Genomic DNA, 23,345 nt, shown 5'->3' on the forward strand with positions numbered 1-23,345 from the left:
GACATGGCCTGAAGAATCAAGCTCCTCTGGCCCACCCTCAGGACCTTCGTGCATGCTACCTTCTCTGCCTGTATACTCTCCCCTACCCTTTCTCCTGGTCCCTTTGGCCACTTAGAGGCTCTTACTTAGTGGACCCTCTCTCATGGAGGCACTTGGCCCTGGCCTCCAAGTTGGCTGCTACTCACCTGTGCATTGGGTACCCTTGTTACCTCCATAACTTCTGTCCACTTGCTGGATCTGAGCCCCAAGAGGACAGAACCAGGGTTGCATACAGTTTGCCCCCCCCCCTGGACCCAGTGTAACAGGGCCCTTAGTTCAGGTGGCTGAAGGGTTGACATGCTCCATATGTCAATTTCTGACCCTAACATTCAACCTGAGGAACACAATGTAAGTAATCTGTGTCTTCAATGTAGATGTTACTTAAGCCCCAGAGTGTGTTAGGCTGCAACACAGGAGCAGGTGGTGATTTTGGGGTGACATCTTCCCATGAACATCACCCACCTTGAGAAAAAACAGGCAAGGACTCTATTGCACAGCAGTCACTCTGGGCATCTGAATGTCACTCTAACAAGACTACTGTTGTCCTAAATGTTGGGAAACCACCTTGGACCCTAAAGAACATTCTTTTGAACATTTTATGTGGTTCTAAACCTTCATCCTTTGAAGCTTTTTTGTTGGTGGAAAACTGAATGTTTTACATTCCTCTAATTTCAAAGGTGGAGATCCCCATGAGATAGAATCCTATAGTGAATTTAAATATCCTCTTGGTGGAGGTGTAGATCTTTCTCCAAATCAAATGACAAATAGGTATTTCCAGTAAAAAGTGAAATATGATGTGGAGTGCTAACTTCTTACTACCTCTGTCAACCTGTTTAGGGCACAGGGGGCACTGGTGACTCTGCAGATGGCCACCTGGAAGAGAAACCCACTTATTTGCATCTTGCTTAAGATTCTGAAGAAGGCTTACCCTTCCTTACCTTTTGTTAGAACTGCAGACACCTTTTCCCTATCTCCCCAAGAAGCCAGAACTAGGTAGTACCTTCCTGTGGAGGTGTCATCACAAAAAGGATATAAGCCTTGGACATTTTCGATAAAGAGTCCCACCAAGTCAATGATGTTCCTTTCAAATATGTTTATGGTCTCCTGGAAAGGATACAGTTAACTTGTATATTTAGATACTTTGCATCAGAGCAAAAGGTGGTGCCTAGCAGGTGCTTCCTTTAATCACATATCTTTAGGGGTGGACACCATCCACCTTGACCTCCCTGGGAAGATGGTTGAGAAATGACCTTTCCTCTCTCCAGAGCTTTGTTACTGTCCACTATCAACAAACTCCACACCTTAAAGGTTAAATGCTCTCTTGGGCTTTGTCTGTTGGTCCCTCTGCCAGAAACACCAGTCCTGGTCTTATTCCTCTTACCCCCACTAACTCCACAGACTAACACCCTTATTTAGGGTTTCTCAATGTCATCTATCAACTTCCAAAGAAACAGTGAGGGAGCTCTAAAGAGTCAGCCTGCCTGGATCAGCATCCCAGCCCCACCCCTGTGTATCACTCTGGGAAAGTCACTTAACCTCCTGGGCCTTTCCTTCCTCATCTTTTCAGTGGGTTTCCTGGCTGGTGCCTGTCACCTGGAATTGGGGTGGGTTAAATGAGCTGCTTTGCACAAAATACTTTGCAAGGTGCCTGACAGAGAGGAGACCGTCAGGGAGTGTCAGCTGTTACTGTTAGTTGCTATTTCCTGGTGCTTAGCAAAGCACCTGTAGCCTAAATGGAAGTTAGTGTTATGAAGGCAACAATGGAAGATGCAATTGTGAGGCCTGTTGCTCTAGGAGCCCCCTGCCCTGATCTGCCACACTCCGAGGGCTGCAAGGTAGGCTAAGGGTACAGGGTATCTACAGGAAGCCAAGGACTGCCTGCAGGCCCAGCAAATGAGACATTTTCCAAATGTGTGTGTGAGGGCTGCTGTGGTGAATAAAAATAGGGTCATTGAAAAGCATGACTGTCCTCCCCGCCTTTTGGTCACTGGTAATACACGTAGGACAGTGCACGGTTCTGGGAAACGTTTGGATGTTGAAAAGCGATCTCCCTGCTTGAAAAGGTCGTGGGCTGCTGGCGGGCCCTCCCCTGGCGCTGCGTGTTCCTTCTGCAGTGCTTGAGCATTTCCCAGCGGGGAGCGAGTAGCTGCTGCGGGATGTGATGGCGAAATCTATCTCATGTCTGAGGTGTCACTTGACGTGTGAGGAATTGATTAGGCGCTATCTCTTGGCCCAGCCACGGCAGCATCAGATGAGGTTCAATTCATCACACCACTTCCGACTCCCGGCCTCTGCTGCCAGCGAACACACAAGTCACCCTGGCTGCTAATGAATTTTAGACAGCAGCGCTTTTCATTTCCACATCTTGCTACTGAGTTGCAGGCTCCTCGCATCGCCAGGGAGACAGCAACCACAGGCTGCGATGCGGAGGCGCCTTTGTTTGGTCCCGGAGTGGGGGTTTACTTTGTCTTGCAAGCCCTGGGACTGCTTTTGGGTCTAATAAAAAAAAAAAAAAAACCTCTCTCTGCTGAGGCTCTGGGCTCTTTCAGAAGGAAAGGAACATTCCAGAGGAATGAGCTCACCTCTCATTCTCCACAAGAGCCACTTCCCATCTAAATTATTAAAAATGTATAAAATCTGGGGCTGGGGGTGTGACTCGGTGGCAAAATGCTTGCATGAAGCCCTGGGTTCCATCCCTCGTAAAGGGGTGGCGGGGGCAGAGGGAACACAGGAATGATGAGCAACAAGGCTTCAGTGTGACACTCTAGATCACACTGGACCTTTCCAACATGCATGGAGGCTGCAGCTTATGGAGCGGTTTCTCAGCTGGGCCACCAGTTTCTAGCTTCTGCACCCAGGCCCAACCTCACCTCCAGCTGCTCTACCAGCTGCATCTCCAGTGTCATGAGCACATTGAATAGCTCAGTGATATCCTCACTGCACTCCATTATCTTCTTCTCAATGTTGAGCAGATCAGATTCTTCTCGGATGCTATTTAAATTCTGGAAACAAAAGCCTGTGCTTTAGGAATCAACAGTTAAGCATAATTAGTTAATGGCAAGTGGCAATTTGGTTTTGCCTAAAGTTCAAGTCTCACTTCTGTCATTTGCCAGCTCTGGGAGCTTGTGACATTAGCATATTATTTTGAGTGAAAGGTGCTTTAGAAACCTGGCATGGTGGCCCACATCTATAATCCCAGCTACTTGGAAGTCTGAGGCAGGAAAATTGCAAGTTCAAGGCTAGCCTGGGCAATTGAGTGAGATCCTGTCTCAAAGTAAAAAATTTAAAAAGGGCTGGGGTATAACTCAGTAGTAGAGCACCGCTGAATCCTGGATCCAACCCAGTGCTGGGGGTAGGTGCTTGAAAAATAGTAGATGCAAGAAGGGAATGCTGACCCTTCTTCCCTAAAAACAGGAGATGAAAATCCCACGAGAACGGTGCCCTTCCTGTACCAGAAGAAGGGAAGACATTCTTATCACTAGAGATGGGGAGTCAAGGCCAAGGGAAATCCGTGCCATTGAACCTTGTTAAACTATCCCTTGTCTGCCTAGTTGCTTCTCTACCATTAATTGCCCCAGCCTAACCCTTTTATCTTGTCATATATACATATATATATACACACACACACACACACACATTTTTTTTTTTTGTACTGGGGATCAAACCCAGGGCCTTCAGCATGCAAGGCAAGCACTCTACCAACTGTCCCCAGCCCAATCTTGTCATATTTTCACAATTTTTTGTCCCATTTAGTATAGTCATATGCCATATAATGACGTTTTGGTCAATGATGTGTCACATACGTGACAGTGGTCCCATAGATTATGAGGGAGCTGAAAAATTCCTATCGCCCAGTGATGTCATAGCAGTCTTAATTTCACAATAATGAAATCACCAAATGACACCTTTCTCAGAATGGACCCCACTATTAAGTGATATGTGACTATGTATTAACCCTTCAGCCCTAAATGCTGCCTTGGAGCTTTTCTTGGAATGCTCCCATGTACCAGTGAATTACTAAATAAAATTTGTAGGCTGAGAATTTAGCTCAAGAGTAGACTACTCGCCTAGCATGCATAAAGGTTCTGGGTTCCAGCACTGAAAAAAAAGTATGCTTTTCCTCCTTAATCTGTTGTATGTCAATTTCATTCTTGGTTCTAGTTGAACACACTAACAGGCTAAGTGTGAAATTGTACCTGCCCTCTAGGGTCAGGTGAGCCTGAATTTGAGTCCTGGATCACTTATTAGCAAGAGAGAGCTACTTTTGTTCTATAAGCTTTAGTTTCCTCACTGTTAGTGGAGAGAAGAATCTGAACTTCACAAAGTCCCAGGAAACAGAGGCTTTATACATGAGGCACCTGAAAACAAGTGGGGATTTGATTTACAGAGGCTCTGATAAAATGACAGTAATAGATGAGAGTCAAGAAAGACACTGGGAAAAAAGTGTCTTAGTCCATTTTGTGCATCTGTAGCAAAATACCTGATGCTGGATAAGGTATAAAGAAAAGAGGTTTAGGGTTGGGAATTAGCTCAATGGTGAGTGCTTGCCTAATATGCATGAAGCCCTGAGTTTGAGTCCCAACACTGCAAAAAAAAAAAAAAAAAAAATGTCTTTTAGTTTACAGTTTTAGAGGCTGAAAATGCAAGATTGGGTGACCCTATCTGTTCGACCTCTCATGAGGCCTTTTGGCTGCATGACAACATGGTGGACAGCATTACATAGCATGAGTGCATGCAAGACTGGCAAGTGACGCATGTGCAGAAGAGGTCACAAAGAAAAGCAGGTGCAAGACAGTGAGCTGGGAAGCAGAGCTTGCTTTATAATGACCTGCCTCTCAAGGTACCTACTCCATCCCATGAGAGTGAGAAAAGCATTAATCCCTCCTATTGAACTAATCAGTTCTTAAAGACACCACCTCCCAACACCATGCCTCAATATGAACTGCAGCACCGACAGACTACATTCAAACCAGAGCAGAAAGACAGTTCCAGTCTTTGAGGGAATCAGTGGGACCCACATAGAATCCCAGGGAGCAAATGGAAGCCAGTGGTAAACTGCTGAACCATTTGGAATGAGACTGTGCTTAGGAGCTGGAGAGCAGCCCTGGGGCCAGCACAGCCCCTGAACACCAGCTGCGCACCACCAAAGGGTCTGGGGACATGAACAATGTCAGCTTGTTTTTGTCAATACTTGGTATTAGTCATGAAGAAGGATGAAGTAAATGGGGTAAAAGGGTATGGTTCAGTGGGATGCAGGACACTGATGATGGCTTCCCATCTGGAGAGAAGCCAGGCTCCATCCCTGCCTCATTTGCATTAAGACAAATTCCCAATGGAGTGAAGATGGAAACATGAAAAGTAAAACTATAAAAGCACTAGAAGAAAACACGGGAGATTTTTAATAAAAAAAAATCTCAGAGTGGAGAAGTTCTCTCCAGGTACAACCTGAAAAAAGATTGATAAATTCTACTACATTAAAAAAAAATTCATGGGCCAGGGTACAGCTCAGTAGGTGCTGCTCATCCCCACTTAAGAGAAATAAGCAGGGTGCACTAGGTTGATGAAGCCTAGGTATTGGCCTGTCAGCCTTGGAAGGTACAGGCTCTGAGGTGCATTTGGGCAGAAACCACTAAAAGACCCGATGCATAGTTCCATTTTTAGGATTTCATTCTAAAGGTCAGATTTGCACCAATTTATTCATAGCAACACTGTTTCAAAGAGCAAAATGTTGGGGAAAACTTAATTGTCCATTATCAATTATCAAGCTGGCTAATTCCAGCTCATTTAGGCGTTGAGATATCTTATACCCATTTAGAAAATGAGGCAAATTATTCAGTCCTAGTAGGCTCTCCAAAATGGATAGATAGTCTAGCAAAGAGCAGAACAGTGCATGCTATGTTTTCATGTCACACCACACACATATACACACATACACACACACACACACACACACACACACACACACACAGACTGACTGGATCCTCTGGTAGATAGTTTCCATTCTCTGCCATGTGCACGTATCACCTTTTCAAAAGTGAATCTGATGACATAAGGACCTGCCTGGTCATTATTTCATGCTAACTTTGCTTACACAGGGGCTTTCCCTCTCTCTTGATGGATTCTCATTGCAGTTCTTGTTATTTTATTTTGTTTTATTCGTGGTACTGGGGATTGAAACTAGGAGTGCTCTAAAACTGATCTAAATCCCCAGCCCTTTTTATTTATTTTAAATTTTGAGACAGGGTCTTGCTAAATTGCTGAGGCTGGCCATAAACTTGTAATCCTCCTACCTCAGCCTCCAGAGTAGCTGGAATTATAGGTGTGCACTATTGTGCCCAGCTCCCCCTACATTTCTGTGAGGGATTATCTCCATTTCACAATTAAGATATGTATGCTAGGAGCTGGTCAATGATATTTCTCTGGGTCACCAGTGAGGGGTCTATATGGGCCCCAAGCCTTAACTGATTGCACTGTGACCTCAAGATTACTCTGCTAGGTGCTATGTATGTTGAGGAATCTGGAGAAGAGCAGGACAAAGCTATAGGAGGGGACCTATGAGGGGAGGGGGAGCTGAGGCCCTCAGGGACCATGGGATCTTGGGAACTTCCAAGTCAGTGACCTCAATTTGGGTTGAGCATTGGAAGCATGTGGGGAGTTCTGGAAAAGCCCAGTGCTGGGCCAAATACCTAAACTGGGTGCACCTGGGCCCAGCTATCAGCTTGTTTCCAGGCCCTGTGAGCTCTGATGTGCAGACTGGATGAGAATCACTGCACTTGACTCTAAGAAGAGCACTCAGGGGGGCTAGGGTTGTGGCTCAGTGGTAGAGTGCTCGCCTAGCATGTGTGAGGCCCTAGATTCGATTCTCAGCACCACATATAAATAAATTAATTAATTAAATAAAGGTATTGTAATCCACCACATTTTTTAAAGGCCAGACAGTGAGGGGCATATTCTGAGTCAGGCTTGGCTGGGCCCATGTCTTGCTTCTCCAAAGAGACTAGCTGTTGAGAGGGTAGGGACCCCTGGTTTTAGGAAGAGCTACTATTGATGTCCCAAACCCAGTGGCTATAGGGACTGGGTAGGAAATGTTAGTGGTACATACCTATAATATCAACCACTCTGGAGGCTGAGGCTGAGGCAGGAGGATCATAAATTCAAGGTTTGGGATTATAGCTCAGTGGTAGAATGCCCCTGGGTTCAATTCCCAGTATCATGGGAGGGAGGGAGAAGGTAGAGAGGGAGGGAGGAAGGAGGTAGAGAGGGAGGAAGGAGGGAGGAAGGGAGGGAGAAGGTAGAGAGGGAGGAAGGAGGGAGGGAGGGGAGGAAGGAGGGAGGGAGGGGAGGGAGGGAGGGAGGAGGGAAGGAAGGAGAAGGTAGAGAGGGAAGAGGGAGGGAGGAGGAAGGGAGGGAGGAGAAAGGGAGGGAGGAGGAAGGGAGGGAGGGAGGAGGGAGGGAGGAGGAAGGGAGGGAGGGAGGGAGGAGGGAAGGAAGGAGAAGGTAGAGAGGGAGCGAGGAGGGAGGAGGGAGGAGGGAGGGAGGGAGAGAAAGAAATAGAGAAATGTCAGAAGCAGTTGAATGGAGGGAGGGAGGAGAGAGGGATGGAGGGAGGGAGAAGGAAGGGAGGGAGGGAGAGAAAGAGAGAGAAATGTCAGAAGCGGCTGAATGACTGGGGGACTTGACGCATGACCTGGCCAGTCCAAAGAGGACAACCCTGATGGTAACTGCCTCCAAAGAAGCTGGCAGCTATGATTTTCCTGGCAAGTCTTCACATTTCCAATGTCAGGATGCTTAAAATGGTTTGCAACCTCTTCAGGCCAAATAAAACACATATGTGAGCCAAATGTGTCCCCCTGCTGGCAGTTTTGAATTTCTGGTTGAATGCAGTGACACCCCCCTCCTTAGAACATAAAAAGAAGGGTCTTGAGAATTCACTCAGAACACGAGGCCCCATATGAGAGGCTTATGAGGTAAGAAGGGGGTTGGGGTAGCCGAGGGTTGGGAAGCATATGGGAGTCAGTTGCCATCTCCATTGTATCTGAACTGGCATTATTGGGGGACTTTGTTCTACTTTAAACTTAGTTCTCAGCCAGGAGTGACTTTATGGGCTCCTTGAAACCTCTGAAGTTGTAGGTAAACCTGCAGTTTTTCAAGGAGAGAGGTCCATAGCATTCCTTAGAGTCTCATGGAGATCTGTGACTTAGAAGAAGTTAACAATACTGTCTTTAAAAATGATGCTGTCTGGGGCTGGGGTTGTGGCTCAGCAGTACAGTGCTCGCCTAGCACGTGCAAGGCCCTGGGTTCGATCCTCAGCACCACATAAAAATAAATAAAGGTATTGTGTCCAACTACAACTAAAAGATAAATATTTTTTAAAAATGATGCTGTCTGTGCTGGGCACTCGGTGTGCTTGTAGTTCCAGCTGCTCAAGAGGCAGGAAAAGGATGGTTTGAGCCCAGGCGTTCAAGGGCAGCACAGCAACACACCATCTCAAATAATGACAATAACAATAATTTGAAAAATCAATTGCCATCAAGTACAAATCATGGTCTATGCTTGGCTCTGCTTGGGCAAGGTCCTGAACATCAGGGCTTCTTCTTTGCTGTTCCTCTGGGTGGGACAATTTTTCTCTACCCATGCCTGGCCAACTCTTTCTTTGTCCCATTAAATCCCAGCCTTCCCTAGGTTCTTCAGCCTGAGTTAAGGAGCATCCAGGGAATTCCCAAGGCTCCCTACCTGCCCTCTGGGAGAACACTGACCACTTGGCTCTCCTACCTGGTGTCTCTCTGCACATATTAGCAGGTAACAGCTCACCAAGGACAGGAACCAAATACATCATGGCTGAGCATCACAGGACCAGGCACAGGTGGGGCTTAGCACAGTTCTGCTAAATGAATGAATGACCCAAAGACCAGGAGGACTGTCATAGTCATCATAGTAGTGGTACAAATAATCATTATAAAACTAACGATGAGATGGTGGGAGTGGGGATGACCTACTGCTCTGTTGTCAAGCAGCAGGGAGCTAAGGCTGGTGGTAAGGGGGTGAGGCTGGACCTTGACTCTGCCACTTAGCTACAGTATGATGCCCAGCACATATAGAGTGAACATGACCTTAGGGGCTGTCAGAGGGCACAGGAGTTGCAGACTGTCCACAGCAGGAGGGGTTTGAGGCACTCAGAGCAGGAGGTTGGGGAGGACCTACCATGAAGTGCTTCTCCTCAAACTTGGCAATCTTGAGTCTGCCCTCCTCCTGGTTTTCTTGGATGGCCTCCTGGATGCACTCATTGAAGGTGTCCAGCTCTATTTTCCGCTTCTCCTGCTGTTTCAGGCCGTACTCAAAAATGTTCACGCAGATGATGACAAATTTGTCCTTATATGTGAGTGGCTGTTAAGGAAGCTCGAGATAGTCTTGGGAGTAGGCATGACAAAGGTGTTGGCCCCTCTCAGCACAGAGCACAGACTGCTCTGAACACGGTGCTCAGGACTCAAACCCAAGGCTGCATGTGACCTCTTTGACAGATTTAGAAAATGAGGGCCCAGGGAGCCAGGACTGGAGGTCTGGAGCATAAGATGGTAGTTGGGGCATCTCTACTGCTGGAATTCAGCAAGGGGGCTAAAAGGTCCCAGAAGAGGTTCCTGGGGGCCTGGGGGCCTGGAGGCCATCCCTAACTGGGAAATAGGCAGTGTGTGCCTTTGTTTCTGGTGTGTTATTAGGAAGAGCACTTTTGGTGAGGACCTAAGTGCTCCTGAGGGAGGATCATGTGCTCAAAGCATCCCATCCAGGTTCAGGGACCACACTGGTAAGTCACTTCACCCTTCTCGGTCTCACAGTCCTCATCTACAGCTAAGGGCACAATAGGACCTCCACATGGAGTCCTTGGGAGGAATCCTTGAGGTCAGACAGTTGAAGCCCACAGGACCTTGGGTGATCCTGTGGGGATGGAAACTGATGTTTGGGGAGATATTTGCCCAGTCACATAGCCACACAGAGCTACAACCAAGAGGTAAACCCAGGTCACCTGGGGTGGAGTGGGGTAGGGGTAGCAGGGGCCCCCTCGGTCTGGCTCTTCCCTGACCCACGTCATTCTTTTCAGAATGTCTGGATTTGAATGAATTCATATCCAATACAAAAATTGTCAAAATTCAAAATTGAGCCACATGTGTCAAACCCTGGCCAAACCAAGCCGGGAAATGCCACAAAGGGAGGGCTCTCGTGCACAATTTCCCTTGAAACAGGAACTATCACAAGGACAAGTTCACTGCAAAAGGATATCTAGTCATTTAACAAGAACAGCTGTCTTCCAGGCACAGTGGCGCTTGCTTGTAATCCCAGCAACTGGGGAGGCTGAGGAAGGAGGATTGCAAGTTTGAGTCCAGCCTCAGCAACTTAGCAAAGCCCTTGGCAATTCAGCAAGACAAGACCACGTCTCAAAATAAAACTAAAAAATTTAAAAAGGGCACAGGTGTGACTCGATGGCTAAGTACCCCTGGGTTCAATTCATAGTACCAAAAAAAAAAAAAAAAAAAAACAATCCAGCAAAACAGATTGCTATGACTTTCAGACAAATTTTAGCCAGTAACTGCTGGCACCAATGAATGTTCACAACTTAATAGCTTTTCTCTTTTCCAGTAAAACTTTAGCCTTTCCTCTGTTCTCCAGGTGTACCCCTGACCACTCTGGTCTGCACATGTTCCAAACCACAGTTTGGAAACTGTTATTCCCAAATAACTGTAATTTTATTGGAGATTCATCTCTGAATTTTCCTGGATGTTCATATCAATGATGACGGCTCCATAGACTTATCTGGGACTTTTCATCTCAATGCCTGTCAGATCTAAGAATGCTTCAAGTCTACCCTAAGTCCCTCAATTTAGGGAATAAGCCTGTGGTTTGATCATCATGGTCATGTACTGACCACACCCTCTGGACTCCAGTTGACTGGGGGAAGAATGCAGGTTCTCAGGCCCCACAGACAACAGTTCAAGTCATGGCTTCTAATGGAGTGACCTTGGACAAGCCACTTCCCTCTCCAAGTTTGGCTACCTTGACTGTAAAATGGGGTTAACAATAGCAACCATGTAGTGGAATGCATGAAGATATTTAAAATACCAGGTCCAGATGCACAGCAGGACAACCAGGCTGCATCTCCCTCATGCAGATCAGCTGACCTGGCCCCTTGGGTACACTGTGTCAAGGGGCAATTTTACCTCTCTGAGGCCCCAAACAGAAGATACTTGCCCCAACCAGGCTTGTGGCATATGGACTGGACTCACATCAGAGGAAGCAGCTGGGAACTGGGAAGGATATGCCGCTAGGAGATCTCCCACACCAGGTAGGTAGGACAGCTTGTTGCCCTCCACATCCTCTGCGTACATGCTGTCGAAGAGGTAGGAGTCATCCAGGTGCTCAATGAATGCCATCTGTGGGCAGAAACACCTGGGTGTGGTAACCCGGAGTGAGCCCCCCCAGCTCCTCTCAAAGGCACAGCAAGAGCCCCCGGGCAGGGGCCTATGCTAGGCACTGGGACTGGCAGACACATCACGGAGGTAGGGATGCTGCCCTTGGGCTGCATCTTCCTCCTCAGAAGACAGAGGGAAGGACCATGTGGAGAGGCAGAGGATACACCTGGGGGGTGGGCAGACCAAGTTGCAGAGGGGACATCAGGTCCTGTAGATGAAGCATGATTCACATGGTTTCGAGTTCAAAGCTGGGGATCCCTGGGGATCTTGGTTCAATGTGACTGGTGGGCTTTCAAGGCACCTCTGAGCTAGGCCAAGGTTGAGCTGCCCTCTCCAGTGGTACCTTGTGTTCCTCCAGCTTCATCCGCCGGGCCTGCTCTTCCTCCTGCTTGATCTGCATCTGGTTTTCCCGGTGCTTCATCTCATCAATGCTGTACTGGTGCTTCATCTCCGCCATCTTTTTCTGATCAGGGAATGAGAAATAGCATTGTTACCAGAAGACTTTCATCTAAGGCCACCATGACCTCTGCCATCCTCTGAGGCCTCCCAAGCATGGGATCCCGTGGGTGGGTGGCTTTCATGAAGGTGGGAAAGCTTTGAGGTCTTGTGGATGAAAATGATTTGTCATTTCCTTATGACCCTTCCCAGATATCCTGAGTCTAAGGGGAATCAGGGAACTGGGAATTCACAGAGCTGGGAGGCACTCTAAGGGCCATGTGCTCATCCCTTGTCAGCCTGAACTGCTCCTGGCATGCACCAGAGAGCACCAGAGGCTGTCCTCCTGTGGAGTCCTACAGTGCCAAGAGTCTAGAGCTTGGGGTGGGCTGTAGCTGGCCCAGATCTGACAGAATCATGAACAGGAGATTCAGATACCTCTGGTTTGTGGAACTCTGCTTTCATGACCTTTTGCTTACTATTTATCTGGATGGTTCTAGACAGGTCTCTGAACTGTGGAAGGAGCCTTGGTTTGTTCAAGGTGCAATGGGGACAAGCAGGGAATTTCTGATGACTCAGGAGAAGATACCTGGGAAGGATCTTTGACCTTACAGTGTTAGTCTGTCCTGTATTTGTTTGTTTGTTTAAATATTTTTTTAGTTGTTGATAGACCTTTATTTTTATTTATTTTTATGCGGTGCTAAGAATCAAACTCGGTGCCTCACATGTGCCAGGCAAGTGCATTACCACTGAGCCCCAGCCCCAGTCCCTGTCCTGTGTTTTTATAATAGGCAAAACATACTCAAGTGGGTCTTGGGTCTATTGCAAGCTTTTGAGCCCATGCTGCATTTCAAATTATTGTCTAAATGAGAAAAATAAGACTTAAGAGTCTTAGAATTCAAAATCCTAAATCTTGTACTGTTATAGGACCAAAAAAAAAAAACAAAAAACAAAAAAAACAAACCCATTGGTTGGCTACATACGACTGTGGTAGAGTGCTTGCCTAACTGTTCCATGCCCAGAAACACACACACACATACACACACACACACACACACACTCACTCACTCACAAAGGAGAGCGAGCCAACCCGTGGTCTGTGGAGGGACAGCTTTCTGATCCCACGTCATCTCTGCGAGCATCCAAAGAAAGTTCTGGTAAGTGGAGAACATTGCTCTTAGAAGACAGTTATCCCCTGGGGACTGGACTTTGCCTAATGACCAGATTGCAGAGGGTCAGGGTTGAGAAGGGGCCAACCCTCCTCCCTGCTTTGGATGGCCTTTTCTGGGTGTCCCCAGAATCACATCAGTATCTCCAAACACAGGTTCCTTTCTTCCAGGAAAAAACAATCAGCTTTTGGTGAGAAGGAGCAGGCAGATCTCCCAGGCATCCAGCATGGAGGGACTTTCTGGTTCTGCCACCCAACAAATCGGTCAGATTCTTTTTCTCTTCTTTCCCTGAGAGGAAAGTACCCATAAACAGACCACACTTCACAGAGTAAAAGGAGACCCACTCATGGCAGTGGGGTGGATAGGGGCTGTAGTGGACAGATGAGAGACCTTCCCTAGTAGGGCTAGTCCAGTATGGGGATTGCCAGCCAGGCTCTGCTGCCTGATCAACTGGGGCCAACTCCCAGCTTGACCACTGCTGGCCATGAGACCCCAGGCAGGTCACCTCACGTGTGTGTCAGCAGCTGATGGAAGCTGGGGAGCAGAGCAGGCCCCCCTCAAAGTTTTTATGAAAACAACAAGAAAAAATGCCAAGTGCTTGGCATGCAAAGGCTGGACAACAGTCGGCCATTAGCACTGCTCTGGGAGTCCACACAGACCTGAGGTGACCCTGGCAGATGTAATCGCCAAGCCAGGCATGGTGATACATGCCTGAATTCCAGCAGCTCTGGAGGCTGAGACAGGAGGATGTTGAGCTCAAAGCCAGCCTCAGCAATGGGGAGGCGCTAAGCAACTCAGTGAGACCTTGTCTCTAAATAAAATAAAAAATAGGACTGGGGTTGTGGCTCAGCGGTAGAGTGCTCCCCTTGCATGTGCAAGATCCTGGGTTCGATCCTCAGCACCACATAAAAAAAAAATAAGTTAAATAAAGGTATTGTGTCCAACTACAACTAAAAAATAAATTAAAAAAAAATAGGACTGGGGGCTGGGGTTGTGGCTCAGTGGTAGATCACTTGCCTAGCACATGTGAGGCCCTGGGTTTGATCCTTGGCACCACATAAAAATAAATAAACAGCATAAAGATATTATGTCCAACTACAACTAAAAAATAAATATATAAAAAAATAGGACTGGGGATGTGGCTCAGTGGTTGAGTGCCCCGAGTTCAATCCCTGGTACCCCCCCCGAAAAAAAATATATATATAATTGCCAACCCTCCCCTGAAAAACAGACAAGGGCTGTCAGATGACCTTGGGGCAATGTACGGAGAAAGCCCAGTTGCCAGGACACATGGGAAACAGCATCCAGGAGTGTGTTGCTGGATTGCTCTGATTGAGATAGGTAAGGAGGCTTAGCAAGAGGGGACTGCCTCTTCTCTTCCTAGGTGTGGACAGGGGAAAACACCCTTCACTGCCCTGTGAAACTTGGGCTCCTGAAGACTGTCTCACAGAGCTTGGAGACAGAAAGGGAGAGACTTGCCGCATGGTCATCAATGCGCCGGAAGTCCAGGTACACAAGATCAGGAAGGTAGGCATAGATGAACATTTTGTAATCCTCTGCCTCGGCAATAGGGTTCCCAGACAGGTTGAGTGTCCGCAGGCACTTGAACTTCCGCAGGTAAATGAGCTGGGGAAAAAAGACACCCATCCCCCTTTGAGCTGCCAGAGAGCTGAAAGCGTATCTGGTAGCATCTCTCCTTGGTACTCTTTTAGGGTGTGCAGCCTGGCATAGCACCTCTCATGGACAGGCAAGGAGGGGCTGGGGCTTCTGGTTTAAACCTTTGGTGAGGCTTTCCAAAGTATCAGTCAACTGGGGCTCCAATCCTAGCTCTGGGACTTAGAACTAAGGTACCTAACACCTGTGAGCCTCAATTTCCTCATCTACAAAATGGACATAAAGATATTATATGTTATAGGTCTTGTAAAGAACTAACAAAATAAGCTGTGAAAAGCATTCTTAAGAGTGCCTGACACCTACTCAATAAAGAGCAGTTATAGTTGGGTGTGGTGTAATCCTATCAGCTTGGGAGGCTGAGGCAGGAGGACTGCAAGTTCAAAGCCAGCCTCAGCAATTTAGCAAGACCTTGTCTCAAAATATTTTTTAAAAAGAGCTGGAGACGTGGCTCAATGGTTAAGCATCCCTGGGTTGAATCCCTGGCACCAAAAAAAAAAAAAAAAATGCAGTTATAGTTAATACTATTAGTGGTCACTCAGAATAGTGTGCCTTTTTTGACTGCTAAGTCATGTGAAAGGTTCAAATCTGTTAAATTAAATGTAATGGTTAGCCTCACAAGCACTGCATAACAAACAATGAGTGGAACATCTCCATTTCCTATACCCTAGTTTGAGTAAAATAGGGGAAAAGTCAGATGATACTTTATGAGACAGCATCATCTGAACATCTAGATGCTGTGCTATGCAAAACATAGAAAAGAAAGCAGTCAACTGTGTTTCTCTGAATGAATTTCCTTCAGTCATTTACTTGTTCTTTTATTTAATAAACAAGATTAAGCACTTAGCAAGCCTCTGGCAGGTACTATAGTAGCCCTGCAGAACAGGAATAAGGCCCATGGGTCCTTGGCCCCAATAGCAATTACAATTTATGTGTGGGTGAAAATATTTTTTTAAAAATACAATCATTAAGGTTTGGGGCAAATGCTATAAGGACTATAAAGATGGCACAATGAGAGAAATAACAGTGAGAGGCCTTTTTCAGTCAGGGAGCTCAGAGGTCTCTCCGGGGAGATGACATTTAAGTTGAGACCAAGGAAAGCACCTTCCCAGAAGCCAAAACAGTATAAGTAAAGGCCCTGAGGCAGCAGAGAACTTGGCACATACCAGGAACTAAGCAGAGGCCAGGGTGGCTTCAGAATGTTGGGAAGGGGCTAGAGGAAAGAATGTGAGATAAGGTTGGCAATAAGATCAGAGCCTGGTTCATGTAAGACCACAGGCTGTGAGCAATGAGATTTTGTTGAGGATAATGAAGTCATTGATGTTTTAAATGTGCATATGGGAAGATAGGATCTGGTTTAATGTTTTTTGTTTGTTTTTCAGTACTAGGGTGGAACCCAGGGCCTTGCACGTGGTAGGCAAGTGCTCTACCACTGAGCTGCATCTCCAGCCCCCTTTATATTTCATGCTGAGACAGAGTCTCACTAAGCTGCCCAGCCTGGCCTTGAACTTGGAATCCTCCCATCTCTGCTTCCTGAGTAGCTAGGATTAGAGGTATACACACTTGGCCCTGGCTCTGGAAGTTTTAAGAGATCTCCCAAATGAGATTCCATTTTTCATGTTTTAGATTAGCAAAGAGAAAAGTGTGATAACAAAATGAAGGTGAGAGGGAACAGGTCACACCGTCATTGCTGGTGGGTCTGTAAATGATTCCACTTCTGTGGAGGGCAATTTGGCAAAGATTCATCCAAATTTAAAATGCATGGTCCCTCTGACCCAGCAATTCCCCCCTAGGAGTTTATCTTACAGATGAACTGATCCAGGTGTAAAGCAACTCTGCTCAAGGACATTCCCTACCTAAGGGCTTCCAGTACAGTACACATGTATTGGCACCAGGTTGAAAACAACCTTGACATTCACATTTAGGGGACTGGAAAAATACATCACACCATGTCTGAGCAATGTAATGATACGGCAGAGAGAGGGAAATGATGACTCAGGAGAAGAGGGGCCAATTGAAGCCAGGTATGTGAAGGGCAGTTGGACGGACATGACAATCATGCACAACGCTTAAACACAAGATGCCTGGAGAGACTGGTGCAATTTAGAAGTAGGTGTGGCCCCAGAAGGAGAAGCAAGGACCAAAGCCAGGAGTGAGAGGCTCTTTCCTGAGTTCTGCTTAAATGTCTGTGTTTTTAATGCAATAAGCAGGTACTAAAAATAAGCCAAGTAAACAAATAAATGACAAAAGAGCAGATAGAACAGATAAGGGCTAAAGAGAAAGATGCTCAGGGTTAGAAGCTAATAATACCTGAGAGTTGTCAGTCAGGACTTTCTGGATCAAGTCAAAAACACCTTATTAGGAACAGAGGATCAGGGTCCCTAAGGACCCAGGATGCAGCCAGGCCCTAGGGACTTCTGGTCTAGATACCTCAGCAGTCCCTGGCAGCTCTCCCATGGACCTTCTGTTTTCCCTTTTCTCTCTGGGGACCAGCTATACCTGCCTCTTGAATATTCACAAAGGGATCTAGTACCTGGCACCCACTGGGAGAGGGTGGTGGGATTTCTTCCTGACCAGGCCCTGCCGGGGCAGGATAGAATACCCTAGTCAAGGAAGGGAGTAAGGCATCCACAGAAGGGCTGGGACCTGTCCACCTCCATTCCCTCTGCCTGGTTCTTTGGAGGGACGGGGTCTCAGGCTCTGTTATGGTTTAGATGTGAAGTGTCCCAAAAAAGCTCATATGTGAGACAATGCAAGACAGCTTAGAGGTGAAATGATTAGGTTATGAGAGTCTTAACCCAATCAGTGTGTTTGTGCACTGATAGGGATTAACTGGATGGTGTGGCAGGGTGGGGGTATAAGAAGTGGGTCCCTGGGGACTTGCCTTAGGGTATATATTTTGTCTTTTTTTTGAGCAGAACTTCCTGGGTGTCCTGTTCCCAGCTGTTTCCCTCTGCTACACACTTGGGCTGTGAAGTTCTGTTTCATGTCCCACTCTAAGGAATGCAGCTGGCCATTTGTGGTTGGGACCTCTGAAACCGTGAAACCCAAATAAACTTTTCCTCCCAAAATTGTTCTTGTCAGGTTTTTTTGGTCATAGCAGCAAACAAGCTGACTAAAGTAGATATTGTAAGTCTACAATGTCCAAGGACTAACGAGTTGGAAAGGATTCATTCATACGGAGCCCTGGGCTGTAGGACATACCAAGATAGAAACAGCTGCTAAATGCTCAGAGTTTCAAGCAGCAGGGTTTGGGGCAGGGGATGCAACCCAGCAGTACAGCACTTGCACAGCCTGTGTGAATCTTTGGGTTTGATCCCAAGCACGTGGGTGGGGGGAAGGCCTGGGGCTGTTTGGGGGGTTAATCAGAAACCTGAAAATTCCTGAATAATGATCATTTTCTATACTCACTATACGCCAGATCCTGCATATAATACGCTCTAATTGATTCCATCTTCACACCAACCACAGGGGATTGGCAGCACTGAGATTTGAACACAGACTAACTCTCAGTCCCAGCTCTAGTAACCTGCACCCTCCATGCCTCACCCTGCCATCCCATTGGCCAGCATTTGGGTTTCCTGCACTTACAGAGCAGAGGGCAGGTTGGACAGTCAGGACCCAAACCTTGAGAAGGGGACTGGTTGGATTTAGATCCTCCTGTCTGGTGTGCGGGGCAAACTTTTGAGACTGTACCACCTCTAGGGTTTGGCTTTGCTGGGCAGACTTAAACATCCCTTTCAGGCCATTCACCTTGGTCACCCAATCTGGCCATGCCCCAGCTGTGATACTGATGTGAGGATAGGTGTAGGGCCTAAGATGTCCCAATTAGACTGAAAGGACACCAGCTTGAGATTTCTCAAGCTCTGTCTAAACAAGGAAGCCTATGACCTTGACTGCAGCAATGAGAAGCAGCCTTGGGGAGATGCTGAGGACAGCAGAGCCCAGAGGTGGAAGGAACCTGCATCCTTGAAACCCCGTTGACAAACTCCCTGCTTTGCAGTGCAAATGATCATGTCACCAAATGCCCTTGTTTGTGATGGCTGATCTATGACTTTAGCTGCAGCTGTGACACTCTTGTTGACAGCACCCATCTCATCATTTGCTTTCTGTGTCAGAGAGGTCTCTGAAGTTCCACAAGCCAGCTCAGGAGCCAGGCAGGGAGGAAGCTAATCCCTGGGGCACCCCTCACTGTTGAGGGGTGGCACTGCAGATCAGTGCCTTAGGCTTCAGCTCTTAGGTGCTCACTTCTGGGAAGCACTCTGGCTCTTTCTAAGACCCAGCAGAATTGAGCCCCCATCACCTGCTGCAGCAACCTCAGTGACATCCCACATTCACCCCAGCTTCGTGCAATCACCTCATTCACTCTAGATCCCCAAGTCACTTCACAAATAAACTATCTGTACCTGAATCTCTGCCTTGGTTCCACTTCTAGCCTGAGACAAATCTTTGTTATCTGCAGGCCAAATGTGCTTTCTGGTGGCAACATCTTGCCCTAACCCATTCACATGATCTCCTTCAAATCCACTTCAAAATGGCAGGTTCCCTTCCCAAACGTAGACCTGATCTGAACATATCACGGTAAAAAGCCCTGCACCGATCCCGATGCTTATCTTGATATTCCTGTCTGCAGTGAGGCCCCAGCTCCCAGGCTCAGCCCCCGCCTGCACACACCCTTGACTTCTAGGGACCCTGGGATCCTCAGGCAGGTAGTCTTTCCTGTGCACCCTGCAGGCAGGCAGGCTTTCCTGATGCACCTCCAGGCATTTGCTCATGCTATCCCCTTCTTCTGAGATGCTCTTCCCTTTGCTGGATGGAAAAATTCTCATCATTCTCTTTCAGAGAATCTGCATCCAGTTACCTCTCATCCCTTGATGCTTTCCCAGGAAGAATGTCAGCCATGACAGTTCATTCATTAAAAACCTGCTCTAGCCTAAACCTGAGCCAAGTGCTTCATGTTTATTTTTATTTGATTCTCATGAGAGCCTGGGCAGGTGGGCTATGATCACTCTCCACTTGACAGGCAAGGAAACAGGCATGGAAAGCTTGTGCCTCACTGGGTTTAGATCTTCCTGTCTGCCATGCACTAGGAACTGCCAAGACTACATCACCTCCTGGGTTTGGTCTTGCTGAGTGCACTTAAATATGGGTAACAACTTGGGCACTTGACCTACCCCAGGCCGTGCATCTAAGCCACTCAAGTGTGCAGCTGAGATGTGAACCCAGGCAATCAGATTGACCTAAGAAGAAAAAGAAGACTTGGAAGGATTCTGGACAGCTTCCAGGTTTGGTGGCCAGGCTGGAGAAGCAGATCAGGGACTGCCTTGTAAGGTCACTACTGGTCACCTCTGATATAGGACCCTTGTGGCTACTGCTAGGGTCTCATCCCCAGCCCACTGCTGTAAACCCATTGTGGGGTATGCTCAGGGCAGATGACCAATGTCCAGGGTTACACAGGCACATTTCTGGCACTGTAGCTTATCCTCCCACTTCCCAGAGGTCTTGTTTTATTGCTCCTAGCTTCTTGTCACCTATGTCTTAATTATGTGGGTATGTGGGCTAGCTGTCCTGAAGGGACCACGTCTTGTACATCTCTGTACCCACTGGGCACAGGACAGTTAGCCCATATCGAGTAGGTGCTTGGCAAATGTTTAAGGTAATATAAGACCTCAGAAAGTGACTTCACTGAAGCAGAGATTGCAAACTAGTACCCAGAGATGTGTTTTGTTGGGTTAAACGTGATATTTAAACATTATGGCATCCCTTGTGAAATAACCTCGATGTCTGGTCTTTCCAGGCAAAGGGAGAAATCTGGAACACTCAGCCTGTACTCCCCCTACCATTCCCAGCCTGAGTCCTGCAGGTGCAAGTGAGCATGAGTCCCTATTTCTGGCTACTCACGTTCATCATGTTGCCAATCTGGTTGTTGCCCAGAGACAGCACCTGCAGCTTGACCAGAGCATCCAGGGAGTCAATCTTGGAGATCCGGTTGTTGAACAAGCTGAGGTCCTCCAGATTCACCAGTGTGTCCAGCCCCTCAATGGCCTCGATGTTGTTGAAGGACAGATCTGGGAAGGGAAGAGGGTTCTGAGGGTGTGCTGCCTGAGCTAGGGAGGAACTGTCCTCAGATAAAACCACAGGGGCTACTGAGTGCCAGGAGCTGACTCACCGTCTAACATCATATGGTTCTAGAAGCCTGGTATGGATTCTTCCCTGCAGCTGCAGGTGTTTACCACCCTCCCCAGTTCTGCTGATCATCCTCTCGGGGATACATCTCTGCTCTGACATAGTTCTGGGATGAACTCTGCTAATTATCAGGTCTAAAGAAGGATACCTTGGGGTCACGGGTGCACAGTTGTGGGTGGCCCTTCCCTGACACCCGTGGGCATTTTAACAAGTCTACCTACTGTCTGCTTAGTGTTGACCTGTTTACCAAGTGTCCATCCTCTGACAACAGGCCTGAAAGGCAGCTTGGGATTTCTGGGCCTAGAGACCTGGACCTGAGAGTCAGAAGACCTGGCTGTGATCTGCTTCCATTGCCTGCAGCGTGACTCAATCAAGCCAGCCTCTCTGAGCTTCATTGGCTGCATCTGTGAAATGGCAGCGTAATTGTTGTCTGTGGAATTGCTGTAGCTCCAATGGTCAGCACAAATAGAGCTGAGAGTATTTTACGAATTGGGAGATGCACTGATGCCCCAGGTTGCCCTTGTTACTGGGAAGCAGCCCGACAGGAGGAAGGAATGTGGATTTGGGGGCCAGACAGTAGTGGGCAAGTCCCTGCTCTTCCAATTCTTGGTTGTATAGCTCTGGGCAAGTGTCTTGACCTCCTGAGCCTTGACTCCTCTTATAAGATTATAATAGACACCCATCTCCTAGGATTGTGGTTGGGTGTCCACCTGCATCATAACAGATTGGGGCTCCTAAGAAGCCAGCAGTTGGACACAGTTCATCAAACCCCCCTGCAGCCTTGGCAGTGAGGGCCAGAGCTCTAGGATCAGACAGAACTGGGCTGGGAACCTGATGACCCCACTTGTTCACTGTGACCTCAGTTTGTTCATCTCTGTGATGGGAACACCATGTGGAGTGAAAGGCCTTAGGGAAAATGCACAAGCCCACACTTAGCACGCAGTTGAGAACTCAATGCATGCCCACTTCTGCCACTATCACTTGGTCATTTGGCCCCTCTAGGCAAGTTATCTGCCTACCTATATTTAGATTAAGTGGGAGTCCACAGCTGTCCCCTGTGCTCCACCCAGACTGAGGTTAGGCAGGTGGGTGCAGAATGTTCTGTCCTGATGTGGTCAAGCACATCTTTGTCAATACTTTGCCCAGCATAAGCCCCAGGCTTTTAAAAAATAGCTGCTTTCTGCTGTGCCCAAGCTGATGAAAGGTCAGCAGCTGAGTGTCACCCTGATTGTCTCCTGGGGAGGCGATAACCTTGGCAAGGTGTCACCTCTGTCTAACCAGGGTAGACACACACAGGCAAGGGCCTTACCCAGCCAGACAAGGTGTACGAGGTTCTCCAGGCCCTCAATCCTCTCGATGATGTTGTTGTCCAGTTGCAGCTTTCTCAAGTTTTCAAACTGCCAGAGATTGTCGATGCGGAGGATGTCTGAAACGGTGGAGGACGGTGCAGCCTTGGGGTTAGAGTTTGGTGCCAGTACACTGGGGGACTGAGACAAATCCCTTGTCCTACTCTGGAATCTGCAGGTATCCTGAAGGTGTGGGCTGAGCATCAAGGACCACTGTCTCCCTACCAGTGCTTAGTGTTGGTGAGGAACAGGACTGTCACTCAGGGTCACAAAAGGACCTAATAGGTCCACTGGGGATGGGACTAAGCAGGGGTCAGTTGGACCTGTCCAGCGCAGGAGACTCACTCACACTGCCTCTGGGTCAGGCTGCAGGCTCCCCCAGGAGGCTGGTCCACCTTGGAACTCAGGCCAAATCAGGAGCACAAGTGGGTTTTCCACAGTGTGACCAATAGAACCAAAGCCTGGGTCCCTATTGGTGGGAGGATTAATCAATCAGTTCTGACTTTGGGGGGGGGAGGGTCATTTGGCTACAAATATTGAAATATTTAATGTCTATGCCCTTTGCCCTTCAATTTTCCTGGAATCTGTTTCCCAAGACATACCAGAGAAATGCCCATGGGTACGCAAGAAGCAGAAAAATAGAGGAGAACCCCCAATTGTCCATGTATAGTAAATGGGATAAATTGCCCCTAAAACAGAGGCATACTCCAGTATTACAGAAGTGCTGGGACCCCACAGTCCCTGAAGACCACCCACCCCAGCTCCGCAGCCCACTTATTCCTTTTGCTGCGTCAGCCAGAGTTTGGTTTCTGTCCCTGACAGCCAGAAGAGGTCTGAGAAGCACATACATATAAACAAGTTGATATTCTATATGTGAAATTCTAGAGACTAATCTTGTTCTCCTCCTGCTTTCCCCAGAAGCTACATATAACTCTGTTTACACATCTCTTTTTTCTATATTTGCTTTTGCAGTGCTTTCCAATTATAAGATTACAATATGCTCATTTAAAGAAGTAAAATAATTTAGACATAAGGGTATT

The 23,345-nt window shown here is 47.5% G+C and overlaps 1 protein-coding gene across 1 annotated transcript in view; it reads right to left on the minus strand.

Moving 5' to 3' along the window:
* The window catches only part of Drc3 (dynein regulatory complex subunit 3), a 38,114-nt gene that overhangs the window by 8,173 nt on the left and 6,596 nt on the right, over positions 1-23,345 (minus strand). The window contains exons 3-10 of the mRNA XM_076870710.1: positions 22,269-22,385; positions 20,675-20,841; positions 14,582-14,728; positions 11,842-11,961; positions 11,347-11,459; positions 9,241-9,415; positions 2,910-3,041; positions 1,073-1,143 (exon numbers count right to left, since the gene is read on the minus strand). Of these exons, the coding sequence (XP_076726825.1) occupies positions 1,073-1,143; positions 2,910-3,041; positions 9,241-9,415; positions 11,347-11,459; positions 11,842-11,961; positions 14,582-14,728; positions 20,675-20,841; positions 22,269-22,385 (1,042 nt within the window). The remainder of the gene's footprint in view (positions 1-1,072; positions 1,144-2,909; positions 3,042-9,240; positions 9,416-11,346; positions 11,460-11,841; positions 11,962-14,581; positions 14,729-20,674; positions 20,842-22,268; positions 22,386-23,345) is intronic.

Source organism: Callospermophilus lateralis, chromosome 11, assembly GCF_048772815.1.
Source record: "Callospermophilus lateralis isolate mCalLat2 chromosome 11, mCalLat2.hap1, whole genome shotgun sequence".
Lineage (NCBI taxonomy): Eukaryota > Metazoa > Chordata > Mammalia > Rodentia > Sciuridae > Callospermophilus > Callospermophilus lateralis.